We start from the raw sequence: 23,982 nt of genomic DNA on the forward strand, positions 1-23,982 counted from the left end.
CACGGATGAACCACTGCCTCCACTCAGTCCGGGGGAGGTTCACCGCTCATGGGCTGGTCCAGACTATCAGGGCCACAGCTCTGACAGCTTCTCTTCCACCAAGGCGCCGCTTCCTCTGCTCAGCCCCGGGGAGGTTCGCCACAGCCAGCCTGCGACTAACACCGTGAGTGCCCTGATCAACTCCAAGTCCTTCCTCTTCTGCCCAGGCCCGGGTGTGACTGTGCTCAGGCCTGGGCAGCAGTGGGCCTCCATGGGGTCTGCACAGGGATGACTGATAACGCACAGGGGCCTGTCAGAACCAGAGCCCTCTCTCTTGGCACCTTGCCACGGGTGTCTAGGAGGGAAACATTCCTGAGCTGTCCCCACCCTCCTCTCATTTGCCCCGCTCCTGCCAGTGCCTAAGAGCCATCAACCCTGCAAGATCATGGGGCTCACTGCTGTCCAGGGAGGGCCGGGTCCCTAAGACTTCCACCCAGCCACAAACAGCCCCAACAGCGGCCACACACCACGTCCCTCCCTCCCTCCCATCCTCACCTTCACGCTTCTTGCTGACCCTGTGGCCTCCCCTGTCTTTGCAGGCCTCCTCACGGGACCTAGGCCAGGACAACACCCGCTGGACCAACGTCACGTACACCCGGACCATCAGGCGCAGGCGTTGGTCAGTCACCCGGGTGAGTGTGGATGTGTGTCCATTCCTCCAAGGACATCGAGCCCACACATCACACTCACACTGGGCCGCGCTTGGACAAAGTCATGCAGGGCTGTCTCTGCCAGCCCCACAAAGCAATAGCTCCCACTGCAGACCCTGTACTGCCTTGGCAGGGACAAACCACTGCCAAACAGTCCATCACCCAGTGTAATCCAGCTCCATGCCCCCTAGCCACACTTGCCAACCACTCTAACACTCACCACACGAGAAAGCGGCTGGCTGCCCACATGTGCACCTAGGCAGCTCTTGGGCTTTGGCTGCATTGCCACATGTCCCCTCCTGCCTACTCCTGGGCTCACCCACCACCTCTCAGCCCTTGTGCCAGGGACCTAACAGCTTCTGCACCGTCGGTAGGCTTTCCCTGCCCATCATCATGTGGGAGGCTTGCTTCGAGCAACTTAAAGGACACACATACTATTGCAGGCTCCCAGTGTCCTGTGTGTGTGTGTGTGTGTGTGTGTGTGTATTCGAGTTAGCCTGTGTGTATGGGAGCAGGAGTGCATGTGTGTGCTGGTGTGCAGGTATATGTATGTGTTAGAGAGAGAAAGAGACACAGACAGAGACAGAGAGACAGAGGGAGGGACAGGGACAGGGACAGAGAAAAAACCCATGCCCGCTTTTCCCATGCCCTCCTAAGGCAGTGGGGTTTGTTCTGAGCTCCAGCTCTCCCCCAAGCCTCCAGCGGGGTTCTCCCGTCTTTTTCGAAAATCCAAGCAATTCTGTATCTCCCTAGACTGAAAACGGGCTGCTGGTCCTGAGCCTGGAGGAAACTTCTTGGAGCTGGCAAATGAGGATTACTTCTTCCCAGGGGGTTGTGGACCCAACACCTGGGCTTCTGCAGAGCCGCGGCTCCTTGGCCCCCATGGAAGCACTGTGCCCCAGGCTAGAGGCTGTGAGTGTGACCAGGTGAGCATCATCCTGCAAGGCTCTGGCTGCCATGGGCAAGCCACAGCTCAGCGAGACTCTTTCCTGGGCAGGCGGGAGGGTGGGTGTGTAGCAAGCACTGGAGGACCTTCACTGTGCTGTGGCCCCTTTGCCTTTTCCTCAGGTGCTCGGTGGCTGGCTGGGTGCTGCTGAGCCTTAGCCCCAGGCCAGATGGATGCCAATGTGGGCTGCAAATGCCCATCGGGAGCTCTCCCAGAGAATGGTCTCTGATGCAGCTGCTGCCATTGATCAGCCCTGACCAGCCAAAGCCGGTGAGTCCCGGACTGGGCCCCTCATCCTTCCTCCTTTGGGGGCAGGCAGACAGTCTACACAGACCCAGAACCCTCTCTCTAGGAGGCAATTCTGGCCACACCATCACCTCTCCTCCTGCAAGCCCTGGGACACACTGGCACACTCACTGGCCAGGCATCAGCCCTGCCGGTCCATGGGGCCCGCTGCTGTCCAGGAAGTGCCTAGTCCCTAAAGCTTCCATAAACAGCCATAAACAGCCCCAACATTGGCCATACACCATGTCCCTCTCTCCCTCCCACTTTCACCTTCATGCTTCTTGCTGGCTTCTTGCTGGCCATCCCTGTCTTTGCAGACCTGCATACAGGACATGATTCAGGACAACCGCAGCTGGACCTCCATCACATACAGCATCACTGTCAGGCCCTGGCTTTGTCAATCATGTGGATGAGTGTTGATGCGTGTTGGTTCCTCCAAGGACATCCAACCCACACAACACACTCACACTGGGCTGGGCTTGGACAGAGTCATGTGTCACCCTCCAGCCCCAGCACTTCCTTGGTAGGGACACTGCTGCCAAACAGTTCAGCACCCAATGTAATCCAGGCCCCCATCTCCATGCCCTCTAGCCACACCACACCTACCCACAACTCTGACACTCACCACACGTGAAAGCGGCTCGCTGCCCAAATGTGAACCTATGTAGCTCTTGGGCTTTGGCCCAATTGTCACATTTCCCCTCCTGTCTGGTCCTGGGTTCACCCACTGCCTCTCAGCCCTTGTGCCAGGGACCTAACAGCTTCTGCACTTTCTGTGTGCTTTCACCATTCATCATCAGGCTGGAGGCTCACTTTAAGCAAACTCAAAGTGCTCACTTACAGCTGCAGGCTCCCGGTGTGAGTGTGTGTGTGTGTGTGTGTGTGTGTGTGTGTGTGTGTGTGTGTGTGTATGTGTGGATTCCAGCTAGACTAGTGGTGTGCGAGTGGGAGAACATGTGTGTGCTGGGTGTGGGTGTATGTGTTCGAAAGACAGAGAAAGAGAGACAGAGAGAGAGAGAGAGAGCGAGACAAAGACAGAGACTGAGACAGAGAGACAGCGACAGAGACAGACAAACAGAGATAGAGACAGAGAGAGGGAACACATGCCTGCCTTTCCCACGCCTTCCTACGGCAGGGAGTTTGTTCTGAGTTCTAGCCCACCCCCAAGCCTCGAGCAGGTTGATTATAGCTTCTTTGAAAAACCAAACAACTCTGCGGTCTCCCCAGGCTGAAAACATTATGCCGGTCTGGAGCAGAGAGGATTTGTACAACCTATGGCAAATGTGCATGATGACACCGTCTTTGCAGGGCATTGAATACCGGGCACCGGCCCCTCTGCACAGCCAGGGATCTTTGGGACCAAGGGAGGCACTGTGCTCCAGTCAAGAGGCCCTGCCTGTGACCAGGTGAGCCTCATCCTGCAAGGCACTGGCTGCCACGGGCAAGCCACAGCTCATCCAGGCAATCACCCGGGCAGCTGGGAGGGTGGGTGTGGAGCAAGAACTGCCAGGACCCTCAGTCTGCTGTGGCCTCTTTGACTGCCGTTTCCTCCAGGTGCTTGGTGGATGACTGCCACCCCTACCTCGGTTTGCTGAGCCGGAACTGGTTCCACAGCCACAGTCCGTGTAGACGGAAGGATGGGCTCCTGATGCCCATAGGGAGCTGTACCACAGGGTGCTCGTGCATGCAGCTGTCGCTGCCATTGCGTAGCCCTGTGGTGGTTCCCCCTGACCAGCCAAGGCCTGTGAGTCACCTACTGTGCCCTCGTCCTCCTTCCCCAGGGGCAGGCGGGAGGACTCCCCAGACCCAGAACCCTCTCTCTAGACTCAGAGGCAATCCTGGCCTCACCATCACCTCTCCTCCTACAAACCTTGTGGCACACTTACTCACTAACTGCCCAGCCAGCAGCCCTGCAAGGCGTGGGGCTTGGTGCTGTCTGGGGAGATGCTAGGGCCCAACGTTTCCAGGGGGCCACACCCAGCCTCAACAGTGGCCACTTGTCATGCCCTTGTCTTCCTCCCTGCCTCCCTTCTTTCCCTCCTTAAGCTTCTTGCTGGCCTCCTGACCATTCTTCCTCTCTTTTCAGACCTGCACCACATTGACTACATTGCCCCACCACATGGTGGCAAGGCCTGGCTTCACCCGGATATATTGTTCTCTCCTATGGAGATGCCAACTCCCAACCTCCCCTTCTGGTTGCATCATCTGGAGCCTACTGATGCAGAGGCTGCAGGTGAGGGACACTGGCCCCGGAGCTGTTCCTTCCAAGGTAGGGATAGCCTGTCCTACTTACACCCATGAGCCCAGGTGCCTGAGCGAGCGTGCACGCATGCAAGTGCACTCCCACAGTCACATGCAACTCAGGCTTGTACAAGGGCACAGGAGAGTGTGTTGTATATGGGGGCCAGATCTGGAGCACAGTGTGTGTGTATGGAGAGGAGGCCCGACATCTGGGAAAGACCCAGAACCATCCGTTGTTGGATGCCTTAGGGACCTCCATCCACCTTGGGCCGCCTCAGGGGGCAGAGCTCGGTCTGCAAGGCAGCAGGCAGGGCTGTGTCCCGACTCCACCATGGGCTCTATACCTGCTCTGCTCCTCTTGCAGCTGCGGGGCCAGCTCCAGCCCAGCTGTGCTAACATCTGCTGACTGCGCTCCGCCAGTGCCACTGGCCAGACCAAAGCCAGCATGACCAATGCCTTCACCACAAACAAGCAGCCAAAGGCCTCTTCACACCACGCCACAATGAAGCCTTCACCTGGAGCAGCCCTTGCCACACCCCTACCTGCCCTGGTTATCACTAATCATCTCCCTTCAGTACCTAGACCCCCTGTTTATCTACTCTTATTTATTAAAGTTTATTGAAAAAGATCAAAAGGCACACAAGGTCCTCTCATGAAACAAACAAAGAGCGTTCCACTCTGTGGCTTCCAGTGGTTTCCCAGGTGGCCAAGCAGTTGGCACTGTCTACTAGGAAGCACATTCCTCAACCACTCCCCTTAACTGGACCTCCCCACTCCTCTGCTGCTGCTTCCTGGCAGCCAAGGGACTTGTCAATCTGCCCTTGTCTTCATTCCTTACCTCCCTGGTGGCTCCTTATCTGCCCTCCGAGGAGTAGTAGTAGTAGTAGTAGTAGTAGTAATAGTAGTAGTAGTAGCAGGAGGAATAATAATAATAATAATAATAATAATAGTTATAGTAGTAGTGCTTGTTTTGGTGCCAGTCCTAGGGCATGAACTCAGAGTCCAGGCACTATCCCTGAGCTGCTTTGGCTCAAAGCTCGTGTTCTATACCACTTGAGTCACAGCTCCACTTCTGGAGGCCAGGCACTGGTGGCTCACACCTATAATCCTAGCTACTCAGGAGACTGAAATCTGAGAATGGTGGTTTCAAAGCCAATCCAGGTAGGAAAGTCCATAAGACTCTTATCTCCAATTAACCACCAGAAAACTGGACATGGAGCTGTGGTTCAAAGTGGTAGAGCACTAGCCTTGAGGGGGGAAAAAAAAAGAGCTCAGGGACAGCACCCAGGCCCAGAGTTTTAGCCCCATAATGGACCGAAGGGGGGAGGGGGGAGATAGTCTCATGGACTGTCCTGCCAGGGTTAGCTTCAAACTGTGACCTTTGATCCTCAGATCTCAGCCTCCTGAGTAGCTAGGATTATAGATAGGCTTGAGCCACCAGAACCTGGCTTCTAAATCACTTTGAATGTACCCTCTCTGTGTGAAGACTGGAAGAACCCCAGTTCTGTCTCCCTCCGAATCACTCCCTAGACTTCCCAGCTGGGGTACAATAAGTCCTGCCTGGTCTAGTGTGCAAAGGACATTTTGTTGGCTCTTCTATATATGTACCTTTCCAAATGAACTTTTGCTAAGAAAAATGTCAATAAACGAAGAGGAAGCTAGGTAGACAGAATTTAAACCTAATTCATTCCACTTCAATGGGAGACCGACCAACAGAAACACTTACTTAAAAGGAAACAAATACTTTAAAAGGGAAAAAAATGCTTAAATGGAAATACCACCTCCACAGAATAGAAGCACAACTCAGCATGGCCACGTTACCTAAGATTGTGTGTGTGTGTGTGTGTGTGTGTGTGTGTGTGTGTGTGTGTGTACCGGTGTATGCGTGTGTGTGTGTGTGTGTGTGTGTGTGTGTGTGTGTGTGTGTACTGGTGTATGCATGCTAATGTCTTATCTCCCAGGAGGGGGAACTCAGCTTGCTAGGTGCATGAACTTTAAATATTAGCACAGCTGAGCATTGGTGGCCCATGCCTGTAATCCTGAAGTAGCAAAAGACCTTCTTCTGTGTTCTTCCCAGTAATCTTTTCTTAAAATGGATGGATAAATTCACTTTTAATTCATTTTTATTGTCTATGGGCACAGGTGGCTCACACCTGTAATCCTCACTACTCAGAAGGCTGAGATCTAGAGATCACAGTTCTAAGCCAGCCTGGTCAGGAAAATCCATGAGACTCATCTCCAATAGCTAAACTGTGGTGCAAGTGGTAGAGCACTAGCCTTAAGCAAAAGAGTGTTTAAGGATAGTACCCAGGCCCTGAGGTCAAGCCCCAAGGTAAGCACAAAAATAATAATAATAATGAATTAACCAGGTACCAACTGTTCATGCCTTTCATCCCAGCTATGCAGGTGACTGGGATCAGATGATCTCAGTTCAAAGCCAGCCTGGGTAGGAAAGTCCATGAGACTCTTACCTCCAATTAATCACTAAAAAGTTGGATTTGGAGCTCTGGCTCAAGTGGTAGAAAACTAGCATTGAGTGAAAAGGCTAAGGGACAGCACCCAGACCTTGAATTCAAGCCCCAAGAACCCCTCCCCCCCCACCCCACACACACAAGTTACCATGTGTGACCCATATTTTTTAATTCTCAATTCAATTTTCAATTTTAAACAAAATTACAGAAAGTAATCTAGCAATTAATGACATTTTCAGATCCCAATTATTTTGTTGTGACATAATGCCCAATTCCAGACTCTGTGTCCATCCACAGAGCACAAGGCAGTGTTTCAAATGCAGAGTCTGGTGTGCTGTCTCAGACATGTAACCCAAGGCCTGCACACTTGCAGGTCAAAGTCCACAACTGCCCCAGGTTTGGAAACATAAGCCAGTCTTGTCTTGTAGCGGCATCCTGCTTGCTATCTCTACCATCTTTCCATTAACAGAGCTGGGAATGTGAAGGATATTTTCCAAAATCCCTGCTCTGAGATGACAGATCTCCACAGAGTTAAAATGCTGCTCTGGGGCCTGCTACATGCCACTTATCTCACAGCTTTGCTTTGTTTTCCTTCTTGGTGTAGTTATTCCAGAAATTTCTGCCACTTAGCACTTGTATAACCTGACTGGAAATGGGAACAGGTGGAAAATTGTACTGAAAAACAGGTTGTGAATAAAAATGAACAAATGTAAAAAAATAAAAAATATAATGCCACCCTGGAGATGCTGTAAACACCACCCTCCCCTCCCTGACACTGAACCTCCTTTCTAAGAGCGACTGAATCCCCAGTGAGGGGAACCAATTCTTTCTTTGGCTTGGAGATGGCCAAGAGAAAAAGCTGAGCCTTTCTAAGAGGAAACAAAAGACACGGTGTGCACTTCCCTGCCTGGCAAGCAGATGAAGGACTTTGAGCAGGATAAATAGGAATGCAAAGCACAAATGAAATGCTCACCTCCAAGGGTCAAGTTTGTATTAATTCACATTAATTCCAGGAAGTCAGATAAAAATGACTCAACCCACTGTACAACCACAGAAAAAGGACAGCAAACTATCATTTTTGTGAAGCAGGGAAGTTGGCACCGGGCAATGGCTGCAGCAACCCAGTCATTCTGTCTACTGAGCCCATCCCTATGTTTAGGTTGGAGATGTCTTAGGATAAAATACTTACGTCTTGTACGTAAGTTTATCAGCTTTGGTGAGGGGAAAGGGAAGCACAGAAATGCTGGGATAGAGGGTGAACTAACTCAGCAGTGATATTCACAAGACACTGTGTTGGAAATGAACTATAGAACGTGGGGAATCGGGGTGGGGGCGGAGGAGGGGAAAATAAAACAGAAAAAATGAGGGAGGGGGTAACACTGTCCAAAAAGAAATGTAATCAATGCCTGACTCATGTAACTCTAACTCCTCTGCACATTGCCTTACAGTACAAATAAAAATTAAAAAATTAATAGACCAATTTAAATGAAAGCAAAATACTTAGCAGTTTTTAAACTTCTCTAATGTAATTTTCAACAAGATGGATCTGTGGTAGTTATACTGCCCACAGTTTAATTCTAGCCAGATGTTTTCTCCTCCATTTTGAAATTTATTTTTAGCCTACCACATGGCTTTAGTGACAACTAGAAATGATAGATAGTTTTCCTCAACTGTGCAGGTGGAAATAGTAATACCTGGTATATTTTGTGCTGCTTGTGTTTTTTAGGAAGGCAAGGAAATGCAGTGTGGAAAAATATGGCTCAAATATGCTAATGTTACTACCCCAACTAGACCAGGAAACAAGAAAGACCAGGATGCCACCCATTCACTGCCAAGTGCACAGGCACCTTGTTCAACAGCTTTCACGCGCAGATATGCATGAGTTCTGATTAGCATCCATGAAACAGCCTAAATGGCCCAACATTTACTATTTGAAATCAATTTTTATCCATTTTTTCATCAATTTTCATCATCACTGACCAACACTAGGAAATATTTAAATTCAACCTGTCTTTGTCTTTGTCTCTGTCTTTCTCTTTCCCCCTCCTTCTCTTCCTCCCACCCACCTTTCTCTCCCCCCCCCCTCCATAGACTTTAAATAAAGAAACAGCCTGTTTTTGGTTTGGCTTGCTTTGTTTCTCTGAATTTGCTCAGAGAAGATGATAAAAAAAATCTACATAGCCAAGTTATTCATCAGTAATGTAAGAGCTGTTGAGATGGCCACCAAACTCCAATTCCATGATTCCCAATCCACTCTCTGTTCACAGTGGTTCCTTCCTCCTCTGCCATGGGAAATAAACTGGAGAGACTTCCAATTAAACTAAACTCTGCCCATGAGTACATCCCAGGGACTTTCTGTTTTAGAGTACAGTCACTCTCAAAAAAACAGCATTCTATAAGCACATACAGCAGACCCAGAGGGTAGGCAGCTTAAGATGAAATAACCAACTAAGATCAACTTACTGGAGATGTGGTTAATCGAAGGATAGTGCCATTTTTTATTTCATTGCGATTCTGGAAAAGAAAAGAAAAAAATGGGTGAATATTAGAGTAAGAAGAAGCTAGGAAGAGAACAAAACAAATATAGTCAAGCATCAACTCTATACAATAAACATACTTATGATTACATGATTCGCTACAGAATCTTAACCTGGGCCCCAGATGTGTTCATGTTATATCAAGCTGTTGACAACACTCAGCACCAAGGAAGTAAATTTATTTTCACTTGCAAAAAGTAAGGATGCAGATCCCACAAGTAAAAAGAAGTCAATTTAAACACTAAACTCAGTGGATAGGACCCAGAAATTCCATTCCTATGTTTATAGCCAAGAGAACTGAAAACATGCCCAAAGAACTGAAAACATATGCCATATGAAGAACATGTATATACATGTGTACAGAAACATTGTTTATTAACAATCTACAAGTAGACCCATGCCCATCTCTAAGAATAAGTGGCCATACAAAATGAGGCCTGTTCATCCGTTCACTAGGAAATGCAAAGCAAGAAGCATGGGTGGGTGCTATAGTATAGATGTCCCTTGAATGTATTACACTCAGTAAAAAAAAGCCAAACATGAAAGAGCCCATGTTGTGTGGACCCACATACAGGAAATGTCCAGAAAAGACAAATAAATACATAAAAACTGATAAGAAGGAGAAATGGTGAGCTACTGCTAATGGGTACAAGTTGTTGTTTTTTTATAATGGGATGATGATAATGTTCTTAAATTAATTGTGTTTCTGGTTGCACAATTCCATAAATACTTTTTCCACCAAAAAACAAAAAAACAAAAACAAAAAATAAAGTACTTTTTAATTTTTTGTCGGTTGTGGGGCTTGAACTCTGGGTCTGGGCACTGTCTCTCAGCTTTTCAGCTCAAGGCGACTACCACTTGAGCCACAGCACCACTTCTGGTTTTCTGGTGGTTTATTGGAGATAAGAGTCTCAGGGACGTTCCTGGCTTTGAACCAAGATCCTCAGATCTCAGCCTTCTGAGTAGCTAGGATTACAGGTGTGAGCCACCAGCGCCCGGCAAGTAAAGTTCTGAGTAGCTAGGATTACAGGTGTGAGCCACCAGCGCCCGGCAAGTAAAGTACACTTTAAAAGTATATTCTGGCGGCCTTGGAACATATCTCAATAAAGTTGTAATTTTTATTTCTTTATTGGAGGTACTCAGGGTTCATGCTTGCTAAGCAGGTGCTTTACCATGTGAGCTACACTGCCAGGTCCTTTCTATACTGCTCATTTCCAACATAGGGTCTTTTTTTTTTTTTTTTTTTTATAAGCCCAGAGCCCTAGGACGTAGCTGGGATGGCAGACCTGCACATCTTTATGGTCAGTGTGACCAGCAATGACACTGTCTTCCAGCAGAGAACTCACAGCTTGAACTGAAGGTTTTTGTTTGGAATAGCAGGACCCTAGCCTAAAAATAACCAGTGAAAACCAGACTAGGGTCATGGTTCAGTGGTATCATGCTGCCTAGCTAGCACAAGACCCCTGAGTTCCAATCCTAGTACTGCCAAAAAGAAGAAGAAGAGAAAAAGGAGGTGGTTCTGATTTTGTAGATTCTACACCAGAATCACAGCAGAGATACTGGGGTTGGACCACTTGTCATCTTCTAGCTGCATAACACTGCCATAAGCAGCAGAAGCGGCCTCTGGCCTGGCCCTCCCCTTTGGAAAGTTGGTATAGCTGGGGCTTCCCCATCTCCATGTGAGGAGAAAAGTTCAAAGCAGTGCCTGGCACACTGCAAATACTCAGGGAGAAAAATAACTTTATTACTAAGCACAAACTAACATCCATTAGAAAAGTACAATGCTGTAGCCTTGTATGTTTGCAACTAAATCATTCTTGTAATGTGGTAAACAAGAATGAGGATACAATCTCTGCTACCCTACAAAGAGCCACACATATACACACACTACACACTACACACACACACACACACACACACACACACACACACACACACACACACACACACACACACACACACACACACACACACACACACACACACACACACACACACACACACACACACACACACACACACACACACCCTCTTCTGTATGCAGAACAGCATGGCCAGAATGACATTCTGTAGAGCTGCTTTACATCAGAACCTGCCATTCTCAATTAATTTTACCCCAGCCTCTTTGTCCCTTCTAGGGGTGCATTTGCTAATTTAGTCCTCCAAGCATTGTGCTCTGTGTGTGCACGTGCACACATATCCACACATGCAACTCTGTGCATATGATTTTACTTATTTATTTTGCTTATTAGCCATCTTCCCTCTACCTCAGAATGTCACCTCTGTGAGCTGATAGTTTATCCCACTCCATTGTTATATCTATGGAGAATGGTGAACTTGTATGACCCAGTCAACATGCAATAAGCATTGGTAAATAAATGGCAAAGTCTCCACATCAGGCTATAGACAGACAGGACTAAGTTCTATCTTCTGGACATTCAATAAAGTAAGAGAAACTGTCGTGTAATCATTGCATCTGTACCATGAAAGGGTCAGCAAAAAGAAAAAGTGATCAGTATAAAAGAGAAAGTAATCAGTAATATACCAGGCCAGGAGTGTAATGAAGAGATGTGAAGGAGGAGAAAACATAGATCAAACGCTTTTAGTGCAGGCAGTATTCAAGGAAGTCTCTTCCCGGCCACACACAACACTTCCCAGAGAGAGAGGAAGAAGCACTACTACACAGGAAAGGCCAAATACATCATTATATATCAATGGAATACTATTCACCCAAACAAAGAATGAAATTCTGCCATGTGACACAACATAGATAGAACTGGAGGTCATTATGTTAACTGAATGAGGCAGGCACAGGACTATAGTACATGGTCCCATTCACCTGTAGAACCTAAAACAACTGATCTCTTGGAAGTGTGCATAGAATGGTGGATCCCATAGGCCAGGGACAGCAGTGCTGAAGGGAAGAAGAAGAATGATCAATCAGTAAGTACTGTTACACTTGGATAACAGCTAGAAGTCCCTGTGTGCTAATGCATGGTAGGGCGAATATTTCACAAGAATAGATAGAAGAAAGGATCTGAGTATTTTTTATCATAAAGAAATGATAAATATGAGTTGGGTGCTGGTAGCTGACATCTGTAATCCCAGCTACTCAGGGGTTGATATCTGAGGATAAAAGTTCAAGCCAAACACTCTGAGAGACTCATCTCCAATTAACCACCAAAACTCCAGAAATGGAGGTATGGCTCAAGCAGTAGAACACTAATCTTAAGTGGATGAGGAAAGGTAAGGAACAGCACAAGACCCTGAGTTCAAGCTACAGTACTGGCACAAAAAAAAGGCAAGGAAAGAGAAAAAGAAAAGGGAAAGGAAAGAAAAATATAAGAAGGTAAATATAACTAGCCTACTTTAAACATCATGTTATGTATATACATATAGAGACATCATCCTATACCCCATAAACACATACAATTTTGATGTTTTATGTATCAATTAAAAGATGAAAATTTTAATTTAAATCTTAAAAATCTGTCCTAAGATATTCCCCCCCACACAGAATAAGTATTCTAAATGTTGAGGTGATAAAGTCCGCAGTAAACAAAACTCATTTTAGCTCTTCAAAAATGAAGAAAAAAGCAGAAAGAATACTTATGCAGAGAAATATCTTCCTGCACATTATGCAGAAGGATGACAAGCAATCCAGGGAAAGGCACCCAAGGCCTGCTGTCATCCTCACACTGCCCACTGTACCCCCTCCACCGCCCCCACCTTCCCCAGTCATCCACAGGGGCTCTGCATTTCTTTACAGAAGCAACCCATCCACTCAGCATCCATGTAGATAGTATATAATAACGTCCTGCAGAAAATCGTCACCTCTGTCCAATTTCTCCCCCTCTGAAGTTTGTTCTTCCATATGCCAACTTTCTACCTCATCAGACAAATGAAGAATGGTGACCTGGTCCAAAATTCAATTTCTACTCCCCTTACTGTGATTTAGCAATTACAACAGAAATTTCCAGGCAAAGGACATGCCTATGATTTCAAGGATGCAACTCTCTACTTCTCCTCACCACCCCATCCCTTCCACCATCCTGGCCTCCCCCTATCTCTGGGCTGAGAGAAGCCTTTTAGTTTGGAGGCACTGCTATCCAGTAAGTCTTCTTCAGCCACATTACTTAATCATTCCAGAGACTGGCTTTGATTGCAAATCTGCTCCTGTTCATCCCTTCGGGGTCCCATTTGCTTGATCTTCACCCTTCAGGCTAATGAAGCAGTTGAGGACCTTGTATGATAACAAGTTGGTAGGATACAGAGCAAAGCCTCAAGACAGAGGACCACAGAGCTGACATTTAAGGAGGAATGTTAAAAATACCCTAAAATAAAATCTGATTTCCCCAAAGAACCAGGAAGGGGAAAAAGGCAGAGAGGTGAGTGTGTAGGAGAAGGAAAGAGGAAATGAGGTCAACTCTTGTAAATACTTTTCCTGTAACTAACACTGGACCTTTTGGGGACAAGATCTTCACATCATAGTCTATCTATCAGTGGAAGGAAATATGGTTTGACTTCTTTCCTAATTTTTCTTTCACCCTCTCCACTAGATTTTGTTCTCAGTTGTCCATCTCTTTTAATGGTTTTACTGTAGAGAGCTCTGAAAAATCCTGTGCTCAATTCTAAAAAGAAAAAAGAAAAGAACGAGACAGGTATTAAACGCTATCTGTTAACCAACCACTATGGTCTGTGAACCCAGAACAGGAATGTGCTTGCTCCCCAATGAATGGATGATCTCTCTCATTCTGTAACAAGATCAAGTTCAGGATGAAGGGACGGAAGGGATAGGCAGCTCCCAGGAGTCCAGGAATGTACCAGCATCTCACAAGGCTGACCCAAAGACCATCAGGAGACTGTCCCCTTCTGGGTTTTGATCACATCCTTCTGAAGGCAGAGAAATGTTTTTCTGGAGACAAACCAGTTTCCCTTAAAGGAACATGCATATTCATATGTCTTCTACAGCTAAAAAGACAGAACCACCTACTAATTACTCCCTTAGCCAACCTCGCATGACAGGACTGAATAATTATCACCCCTTGTGCTTGGTGCTTAGGTCCATGATCCAAAAGCCAAAACAGAACCTGATTGACGTCCAGATCCCACTAACATTAAAAGATGTATTGACTCCATTTTTTTTGAAGTGACATGAGGTAATTATTTAGATTTGAGTCTTAGCCTTGGATCTAGCCAGTGGCTGGGCACCCTTGCACAGCAGGAGAGGAGGTCAAGTATAACTGGATTTCTGACCAGGTGCTGGGCTGGGCTATTTTTATGGGGTAAGGATGGTGGGCCCATTGTGGCTGGAAAGCCTGACAGAGTAGGAGGAAGGAAGCTGCAGATTGGGCCTGAGCCAACTGCCTTCTTGTATGACCTTGAACATGTCAATGAACTTTGGCTTCCTTATCAACAGAATGGAGGCTAGGAAGCCCTTGCTAAAGGTCAATTCTTTTCTATTTTATTGTATTTCTAGTACAATAAAGAAAGAGGAAATATTTGAGGCTCTTGAGCAATACTGCTGATAGAATGAAAGGGTGATAGGGAAATAAATCTGTCATAAGAAATAACTTGAGGAGACTGAGGCAGGGGAGGGAGGCTTTGAGCAACTGCACAGGTCCTGACCTTGCAAGTGTTGGCTCTGGGCACTCGTATCTCAAATTAAACAATCCAGAAGAGAATGCCAGACCTAGGAAGTTAGTAAGGAGTGAGGTCTATGGTGAAGATGTCCACCTTTCCTTTCATAACTCTTAGACTGTGTTTAGAGATGCATTGTTGGTGGATGACTTTGTTTTGTGTAACAAAGATCCTTTTAAAAAAAAAGGCCAAATTCAAATTGCATTTGCAATTTTTTAAATTCTGCACATCTTTTATATTTTTTATTATTAAGTAGTTGTACAAAGAGGTTACAATTCCCTAAGTCAGATTGTGAGTAATATGACTATCTTAACAGTCATAGGGCCAGAATTTAAATTTTTATCTTGTAGAAACACTGGAGTTGAATGTACGCTTTAGGATTCAAGTTACATGCTTGCTGCTTCTTAACCCAAAATTCATCTCCCTTTGTATGTGCTTTGGTACACAGAAGATGGACCTAGGGCTTACCCTACTTTCCAGCTGGGGAAATTGAACCTGCACCAGGAGAATGCACTGGAAAAATTTCCCCCAGGGGCAAGAAGAATGCTCCCACCATAGAAGAATCCACACAGAAGACCTCAGGTCTCCTGCACCCCTAGATCCTGTTCCCCCTTCTGGGAGTCAATTCTAAGGTCACCTAGGAGTCAATTCTAAGGTCCCCAGCACAGGTCATCTGGTCAAGTTTATGTCCTCAGACCAGTTTTTGCATCACAGGGAGGTGGCGAGGACCCCAGGGGAGAAGCAGGGTCTGCTCCCCACCCCCACTACCTCACACTTTTTGTTTGTTCTGGTCCTAGGGCTTCAAACAGGGCATGAGCATTTTGTCTAGGCTAGCTCTACTTCTGCTTCTTGATGGTTAATTGGAGGTAAGACTCTCAGGGACTTTAACATCAATGCTGCCTGTCCTCAGACAGGCCACATAGGCTCTTTTCTGCATCTGTTTCATCTAGACCTACTAGAGCCATTTCAGCCCCTTTATTCTGTTAACCAGCTTTGACTAGTGGCCAGTTCTTTAAGTTGAACATCCCCTGTTTAAATAAATAATGGTATAATTTCTGGTTGGACCCTGACTGATATATCAAGTGTTCCAGATGGTCCCCATACAAAGGAAAATTTAAAGTAATTATATTAAAGCAGGCCAATGATATACTGGTATTAAAAAAATGGTTTGTATTATGGAAACATAGGTCATCACATTGCAAAGTCACTGAGTCAGGTTACAAAACTACACAGAAGCAAGAGTTCAGAATACAATGAGTGTGTGCACTGGGAGATACCGGCACCGAGGTAATCCCTGTATAATGCTACTAATGATAGGAAGGACAGAAGAAAGGAAGGGCAGAAAGAAGGAAGGAAGGAAGGAAGGAAGGAAGGAAGGAAGGAAGGAAGGAAGGAAGGACGGAAGGAAGGAAGGAAGGAAGGAAGGACAGAAGGAAGGAAGGAAGGAAGGAAGGAAGGAAGGAAGGAAGAAAGGAAGGAATGGAGAGAGGGAGGGAGCGAGGGAGGGAGGGAGGGAGGGAGGAAGGGGGGAGGGGAAGAAGCCCAAAAGATGGCCTACATGATTAAGACAGAAAGTAACTTCTGGCAAGTTCTAGACAAACTTGCTCAAGCTAAGTGAATCACACTGAACTGCTTCATTTATTCTTGGGGATAGAGCCCTGCTGGCCAGCCCCTCCCACTATGGTCAACTTTAACCTAGCCACCAATCAAAGGGCAAGGTGCAAATATTTACCTTTGAGTTTCAGTGGATAAGGTAATGCCTATAGTCTCAGAAAGCCACCAAGTCTGGAGGCAAAAACTGTACTGACAGGGGAGATGTTTATGCTTGAAAAATAATAAATTAAAAAGTTGTAAAGGGTCATTGGCAGGGATTGCCAAGGACATTTACTTCAGCTAGGAAAATGCCACCTCCATGGCCAGACCCAGGTAACACCAAAACAACAACACAACAAGTGGCAAGCACTTGCAGCTGAGAGCTAAGGGACTTAGTATGTGAAGCACCCAGGGGAGCATGGCCAGGATGAAGTTACATAGGGCCACATGGCCCACAGAACAGAAATAACCTAGCAACACTAAGTAGCAACACCAAGTGTTAGGTGGGCCTAGGGCAAACCCAAAAGTTTCAATGACTCTTGGTCATGTGGGCATGTGCCATTCCTGAGACACAACATATACTCATAATCTGAGTACCTGGCATATAGTAAATGGATATAATTGCCCCTCAGTGCCAAAGCCCACAGATGTTCAAGCCCATTGTTCAAAAAAGGTATAAGTAGAGCTGTGGCTTTAAGCATTAGTACACTATAGCCTTGTGCAGAAAAGCTCAGGGACAGCATCCAGGCCCTGAGTTCAAGCCCCAACACCAACAAAAAAGGTGTAGTACTTGAATAGAACCATGTGATCTTCTCATGTCCTTTAAATTATCTCTAGATTGCTTATACTCCCTAATTAATACAGTGTCAAGGCTATGTTGTTAGACTGGATTGTGTGTAATAACAACAAGGGGAAAAAAATCAGTGCATACTCAGTCTGGAGGCCTTTTTAAAAATCATTTTCGACCCAGGGTGAGTTGAGTTGTATTCGTCTAAGCAGAGACCACAAATGCAGAAGGGCGACTGTACCTGAGCACAGTGTCTCTGGGCCTCCCTTCCCACACTGCTACCTGAAGACAGTTCCCACACTGTCACGATGGGGATTAAACTAGACAGTGCAAATAAGGGCTCTGCTTGACATGCTCATGAAATATGCAAAGGCCCAATTATCACTCATAAGAAGAGGCAGATTCTGCAGCCACACAAGAGGAAAATCTGCCCCAGGTTGAGAAAGAGAATCTCTGAGGAAGAAGACCAGGGAGGCATACTTGATGATGTCCAGGCCTGAGACAGTAGACTTTTAGGGTTCTCTTTGCTTTTCCCTTTCTGGTCCTAGGTGTTTAGGGAATCTGTTGAAATCTCTGGTTCTCTTCTCAAAATGTTTGTAAGTACATAAAATAAAATGTGGATGCTTGCTAAGAAACCAAAGAGCCATTCCAATATTTTAATGGGTTCATAGTGATATATAATCAATGCAGGACTGAGACAATGTCTTCTGTGTGAGCCAGACAGTATTTTAAGTGTACTGGGACAGGAGGGATCAGCTACAACAGTGACACATGGATGAATGGATATGGCCGCATTCCAGGGCACTTAATATGCAGAAACAGGTGGCACCTCAGATGTGGTTCAAGGCTGTTGTTGCTGACTTCTTCATTAATAAACAAGATTAAATAACAAGATTTGTTAGGAATTCTAGTAATCAGCATGATCCCTAATCAAATGTAATGGTCATAAATGACATTTTAGATGTGAAAATGGAACCAGGTACCTTGAAGGGATGAACAGGGCTAGGAAAGATGGGGAGAAAGGGGAAAACAATAGATAGGGAGCCACTGATCAAGATGCATTGTACTCATAAACCTATATGTTGACTAGAAAGCTCTGTAGATTACTGAAAGATACCTTGAAAAACAAGTAACATTTTAAGGTTAACTGTAATGAAAGCAGCAAATACCTCTCATCTCTCTCAGTGACATAGGGGCACAGATACTACTTATATTGTCACAGTTTCTTGCCATAGTAACATTTTCATACAACTGCAACTCTATTCTCTTACAAGTTCAAGGACAAGATGTTACAACAATGGCCTTTCATCACAGTTACAAAAAAACCCAGATTCCTCTCATGGTTTAGAAACTCAGACTGGGGTGGCCGTGGCCAAGGTCTCTCTGGAGCCTTCTCCCACCCAGCTCACTGTCCTGTCCTTTGTTCTATCACACAGGGTGCTTTGACACGCTTCAGGGATGGCACAAGCTGTCCCCTTCCTGGGAATGTTAGGATCTGGCTTCAGGTCAATCTTAGAGAGACAATCCTTACAGAGAGTACCACGGCCAGGATGGACAGCCAGGGCTTTGCATGGAAATGCAGATAGTCTCAGGGAGAAAAGACAAAATGTATGGATGCACAGCGTTGACATTGACACCGACCTTCAATAGCACTCCTGCCTAGTTTGTGGGGATTCACACGGTTGGAAGACTAAGCCCCTTATATCTCCAGTTTGGCTGTCAGATCCCTCTGCCTTATTTGTTTCTATCCAGCTGATTATAAACCTGAACCCAGCCAGATCATATTTCTAGCCCATTCTTAAAACTATATTCCAGGTCAGCCTTTCAGAATAAACCAAAATAGTAACAGCCACCATACTGTGATTCTGTAGCTTTATCATGTTACTCACTTTTAAAAAATAAATACCTCGCCAGGTGCCTGTGGCTCACACCTGTAATCCTAGATTCTCAGCAGGCTGAGCTCTGTGGACTAGGGTTCAAAACCAGGCAGGAAAGTACACGAAACTCTTCTCTCCAAGAATCACCAAAAAGATGAAGTGGAGCTGGAACTCAAGTGGTAGAGCACTAGCCTTGGGCAAAAAACCTCAGGGACAGTGTCTAGGTCCTCAGTTCAAGTCCCAAGACAGGCACCGGCACCCAATAAACAAACAAATAAACAAATATTTTGTTCATTTTCTAAAAATGTCCTGTCTTTTTCCACACTCACCAGAATATATATTCAAAGGAGAGTGGCCATTAGCCAGGCACCAGTGGCTCATGCACATAATCCTAATTATTCAGGAGCCTGAGATCTGACGACTGAGTTTCAAAGCCAATCAGTACAAACAAATCCAAATCTTTTTTTTTATATTTCATTTTTTATAGTGAAAATACTGTACAGAGGGGTTACAATTACATGGGCAAGATAATGAGTACATTTCTTATCAAGCATTGTAGCCTCCTCCTTTTTTTACACTACCCATACAAATCCAAATCTTATCTCCAAGTAAACAGCAAAATGTTAAAAAGTGGAGGTGTGGCTTAAGTGGTAAAGAGCCAGCTTTGTGTGAAAAAACAAGTGAGTGTGAGGGCCTGAGTTCAAGTGCCAGTACAAACACACACACACACACACACACACACACACACACACACACACACACACGCAGAATAGTGGACATCAACTTTTGTTCATCACCAGTGCCTAGAGCAGTCAACCAATGCTTTCAAATGAATGGAATAGTTGTTTTAATCCTAGTGGAGCCTGGAAAAATAATCAAAATATATTACACACTAAAGCTAAGAGGCCACTTACATCTTCAAGAACAGAAATAACCAGAAATAAAACCATATACTTACAGTTATCTGATATTTGATAAGGGAGCCAAAAATATAGAGTGGAAAAAGATAGACTTTTCAATAATTGCTGTTGGGAAAACTAGGCATCCATATGCAAAAAAAAAACTAAAAATGAGTCCCTAATTGTCACCATGCACAAATATCAACTCAAAGTAGATCAACTGAAACTTTGAAATTACTGCAAGAGGGAGTAGAAGAAACACTGGAACTCATAGACATAGGCAGAAACAATTTTTGGAAAGAGTCCCAGGGGCACAGCAGATAGGAGAGAGACTTGACAAATGGGACTACACCAAACTAAAAACTTTCTGCACAGCAAAGGACACAGTTACTAAACTAGAAAAACAGACAACAGACTGGGAGAAGATCTTTAACAGCAGTACATCAGACAAAGGCTTAATATCCTATATATACAAGGAGCTCAAGAAACTAACTCCTCCCAAAGCTAATAAACCACGCACTAAATGGGCAAAGGAGCTAAGGAGACACTTCTCAGAAGAAGAGGTAAGAATGGTAAAGAAACACATGAGGAAATGCTCAACATCCCTGGTCATAAAGGAAATGCACATCAAAACAACTCTGAAATTCACCCCAGTTAGACTGGCCAACATCATGAATTCAAACAACAAATGTGAGAGGACATGTGGGGGGAAAGGAACCTTATTGCTATTGGTAGAAATGTAACCACTCTGGATGGAAGTCTGGAGGTTCCTCAAAAAATTAAATATAGATCTTCTCTACAACCCAGCAATACCACTCCTGAGCATCTACCCAGAACACCATAAGCCTAAAGACACCTACACAGCCATGTTCAATGCTGTACGATTCGCAATAGCCAAGTGTAGAAACAGCCCAAATGCCCTACAATAGATGAGGGGATCCAAAAAACGTAATACCTATACACAATGGAATTGTACACAGCTGTTAGGAAAGAACAGTATTATGTCATTTGCAGGGAAATGGATGGACCTAGAACAAATCATGTTAAGTGAAGTCAAGCTCAGAGAGAGAAACAGCACATTATTTTCTCATATGCAGAAGCTGGATCTAAATTACACTGGGGCATAATATATTATACAGGTCTCTAGGCATGTACACACAGTGAGACCAAAGGGGACACTCTGGAGGGGAAGAGAAAGGCATAATGCCTATGTGCATCTAAAAAGGTGCATATAAAATAATATTTATTGAAATTAACTTCAGGATATGAAAACAAGAGCATTTTTTCTTTTCTGCTGTTTTTGTTTTCTTTTCTTTTTGTTCTGTTTGTTCTCTTATATGTCTTTGGAATGTAAGGGGAGGCAAAGAAATGGAGGGACAAAGGATGAACAAACGCAGCAATGATACTCACTAGACACTCTGTTGAAAATGAACTATACAACTTGTGGGTGGAGATAGGAGGGAAAAACAGAGACAGGGAGGGCTGACAATGTCGAAAAAGAAATGTACTCTGTTTTGAGCATTTTCAAATGAAAATAATTTTTAAAAAAGAATAGAATTGCCCTTTCTCTTCCCATCTACAAACAAATCTCAAACTATCTTTCCTTTTCCTCCCTGTCTACTTCATGACTATTCCAAGGTGCATGTGTCTCTACACATCTTTTAAGAGAGAGAAGTGAGAACATTGCTCAAGTTCCACTATCAGACTATGTGTGTGAGATGAGTCTCAAGTGTAATGAGCCATCAGCTGACTCCTGCTGGGACAGCTCCCAACATCTGAGGCCCAAAGTCCAGAACCACACTCAGAAATCCAGCCTTCAGAGTCCCAAGAAGAAGGGTCCCTGTATGAGAGACTGGACAGGGCCCTTCAGAAAACAAGGTCTAGACTCTCAGCCGGAAGGTAACCCACTCAACAGCACAGGGTAGTAAATAGATGGACTGCCACTTGAATCCCACTGTTCTACCTTTTCTCTTTCCCCTCCTTTTGCCAGAAGAGAAAATGCAATCTAAGGAGATTTTCCTAAATAAGTGGGTAGCAAGCACACTATGTTTAACAACAACCAATACTTTCAAAAGTGTTGAGAAACCACATGCAAATCAAGATCATAATGAGATACTATCTTACCAGTCGTGATAGCTATTGCAAAAAGACAAATAACAACAACAAATCCTGATGAGGATTCACAGAAAGGAAGCTAGACACAAGTAGTGAGAATGCAGTATTACTACAGACATTTGGGACAACAGTTTAAATGTTCCTCATAACGCTAGAAAGGGAGTTACCATCTGGTCCAGCAATTCCGTATTGAGTCTGTGTCCAAAGGAAAGAAATCAGTATGGGAGGGGGGGAAAGTAGTTGTGGAGATGGGAAGGAAGGGATGATAGGGGAAAAACAAAGGAGGAGGCAACAACGCTTGATAAGAAATGTACTCATTACCTTGCTCATGTAATTGTAACCCCTCTGTACAGTATTTTCACAATAAAAAGCTTATTTGAAAAAAAAAATCAGTATGGAACAAAAATGCAGCTGGACCAACGACAAATGCTGGAGGGGATGTGGAGAAAGAGGAACCCTATTACACTGCTGGTGGGAATGTACACTTATACAACCACTTTGGAAAGCAGTCTAGAGGGTCCTTAGAAAGCTAAAGATTGACCTCCCTTATGACCCAGTCATACCACTTCTAGGCATCTACCCTGAACAACAGAAACCAATATACAAGGACACGTGTACTTCCATGTTTATTTCAGCACTGTTCACAATAGCTAGGATATGGAAACAACCCAGATGCCCCACCACAGATGAATGGATCCAAAAATTGTGGTATCTATACACAATGGAATATTATGCAGCCATTAGAAATGACAAAATAATGGCATTTGCAGGGAAATGGATGGAGCTAGAAGGAATGTTGAGCGAGGTAAGCCAAGAACGAAGAGACAAACGGTACATGGTCTCCCTGATAAGTGGATGCTAAATCCAAAATGTTAGGTGATATGACAAAACTAACAGGACTTAAGAAACAAAGAACTCCCACTCATCTGGTTGAACCACTACTAAATATCCCCATGCTGCTGATCACATATATGGTATATAACATGTGAACACCGTTATATGTTACAGACTGTGATAGACAATTTGCTCCGGAAAAGTTAGAATGAACTTGTGATTTTAAATGAGCATCATTATTCCACAATACTGTGAAATTCCGGAAAAACCTCAGGGAAGGGACGGAGGGAGGGGATAGTAGGGGGAAAACAATGGAGGGGGTAACAATGTTCAAGAGGAAGTGCACTCATTATCTCACTAATGTAACTGTAACTCTCTGTATAGTATCTTTACAATAAAAAAAAAGTAAATGAACAAAATAATAATAAAAAAATAAAAAAATATTTTAGGAGCTTAAGTCACAGTAAATCATAAAGCTATGCATTTTTTTGTTTGCTTTGTTTTTATTCGGCACAGATTTGTGAATGAGAGGGGAACAAGTATAAGAACCTACACAGAAACACAGCCATTAAGCACCTAGTACCCAGTAAAAAAATGCAGCTGGATACCAAGAGCTCATGCCTGGATTGCCAGCTATTCAGGAGACAATCTAGAGGAACCAAGTTTGTAGTCAGCCTGAGCAGAAAAGTCTGTGAGACTCTGTCTCCAATTAACCAGCAAAAAAAAAAAAAAAAAAACAAGTTAGAGGTGTGGCTCATATACTAGAGCATCTGCCATGAGCAAATAAGTGGAGCAAGTACAAGGCTAAGTTCAAATCTTGGTACTGGCAGAATAAGAGGAGGAGGAGGAGGAGGAGGAGGAGGAGGAGGAGGAGGAGGAGGAGGAAGAGGAAGAGGACAAAGAGGAGGAGACTGAAGAGAAGATGGAAGAGGAGAAAGAAAAGGAAGAGAAGAGAAGGAGGGTCTAAGGAGGGGGGAAGAGGGAAGGGAAGGGAACTAGCTAATTCAATTAGGATGTCTGATCATATTAAAATGTCTTCATAAGAGCCACCATTGAAAAATACTTCTT

General features: G+C 44.9%; 1 protein-coding gene across 1 annotated transcript in view; it reads right to left on the reverse strand.

Moving 5' to 3' along the window:
* The window catches only part of LOC138818921 (uncharacterized), a 240,775-nt gene that overhangs the window by 185,785 nt on the left and 31,008 nt on the right, over nt 1-23,982 (reverse strand). The window contains exon 4 of the mRNA XM_070010035.1: nt 9,096-9,146. Within this exon, the coding sequence (XP_069866136.1) occupies nt 9,096-9,146 (51 nt within the window). The remainder of the gene's footprint in view (nt 1-9,095; nt 9,147-23,982) is intronic.

This window comes from Dipodomys merriami, unplaced genomic scaffold (genome assembly GCF_024711535.1).
Source record: "Dipodomys merriami isolate MVZ:Mamm:240054 unplaced genomic scaffold, mDipMer1.0.p SCAF_795, whole genome shotgun sequence".
NCBI classification, from domain to species: domain Eukaryota; kingdom Metazoa; phylum Chordata; class Mammalia; order Rodentia; family Heteromyidae; genus Dipodomys; species Dipodomys merriami.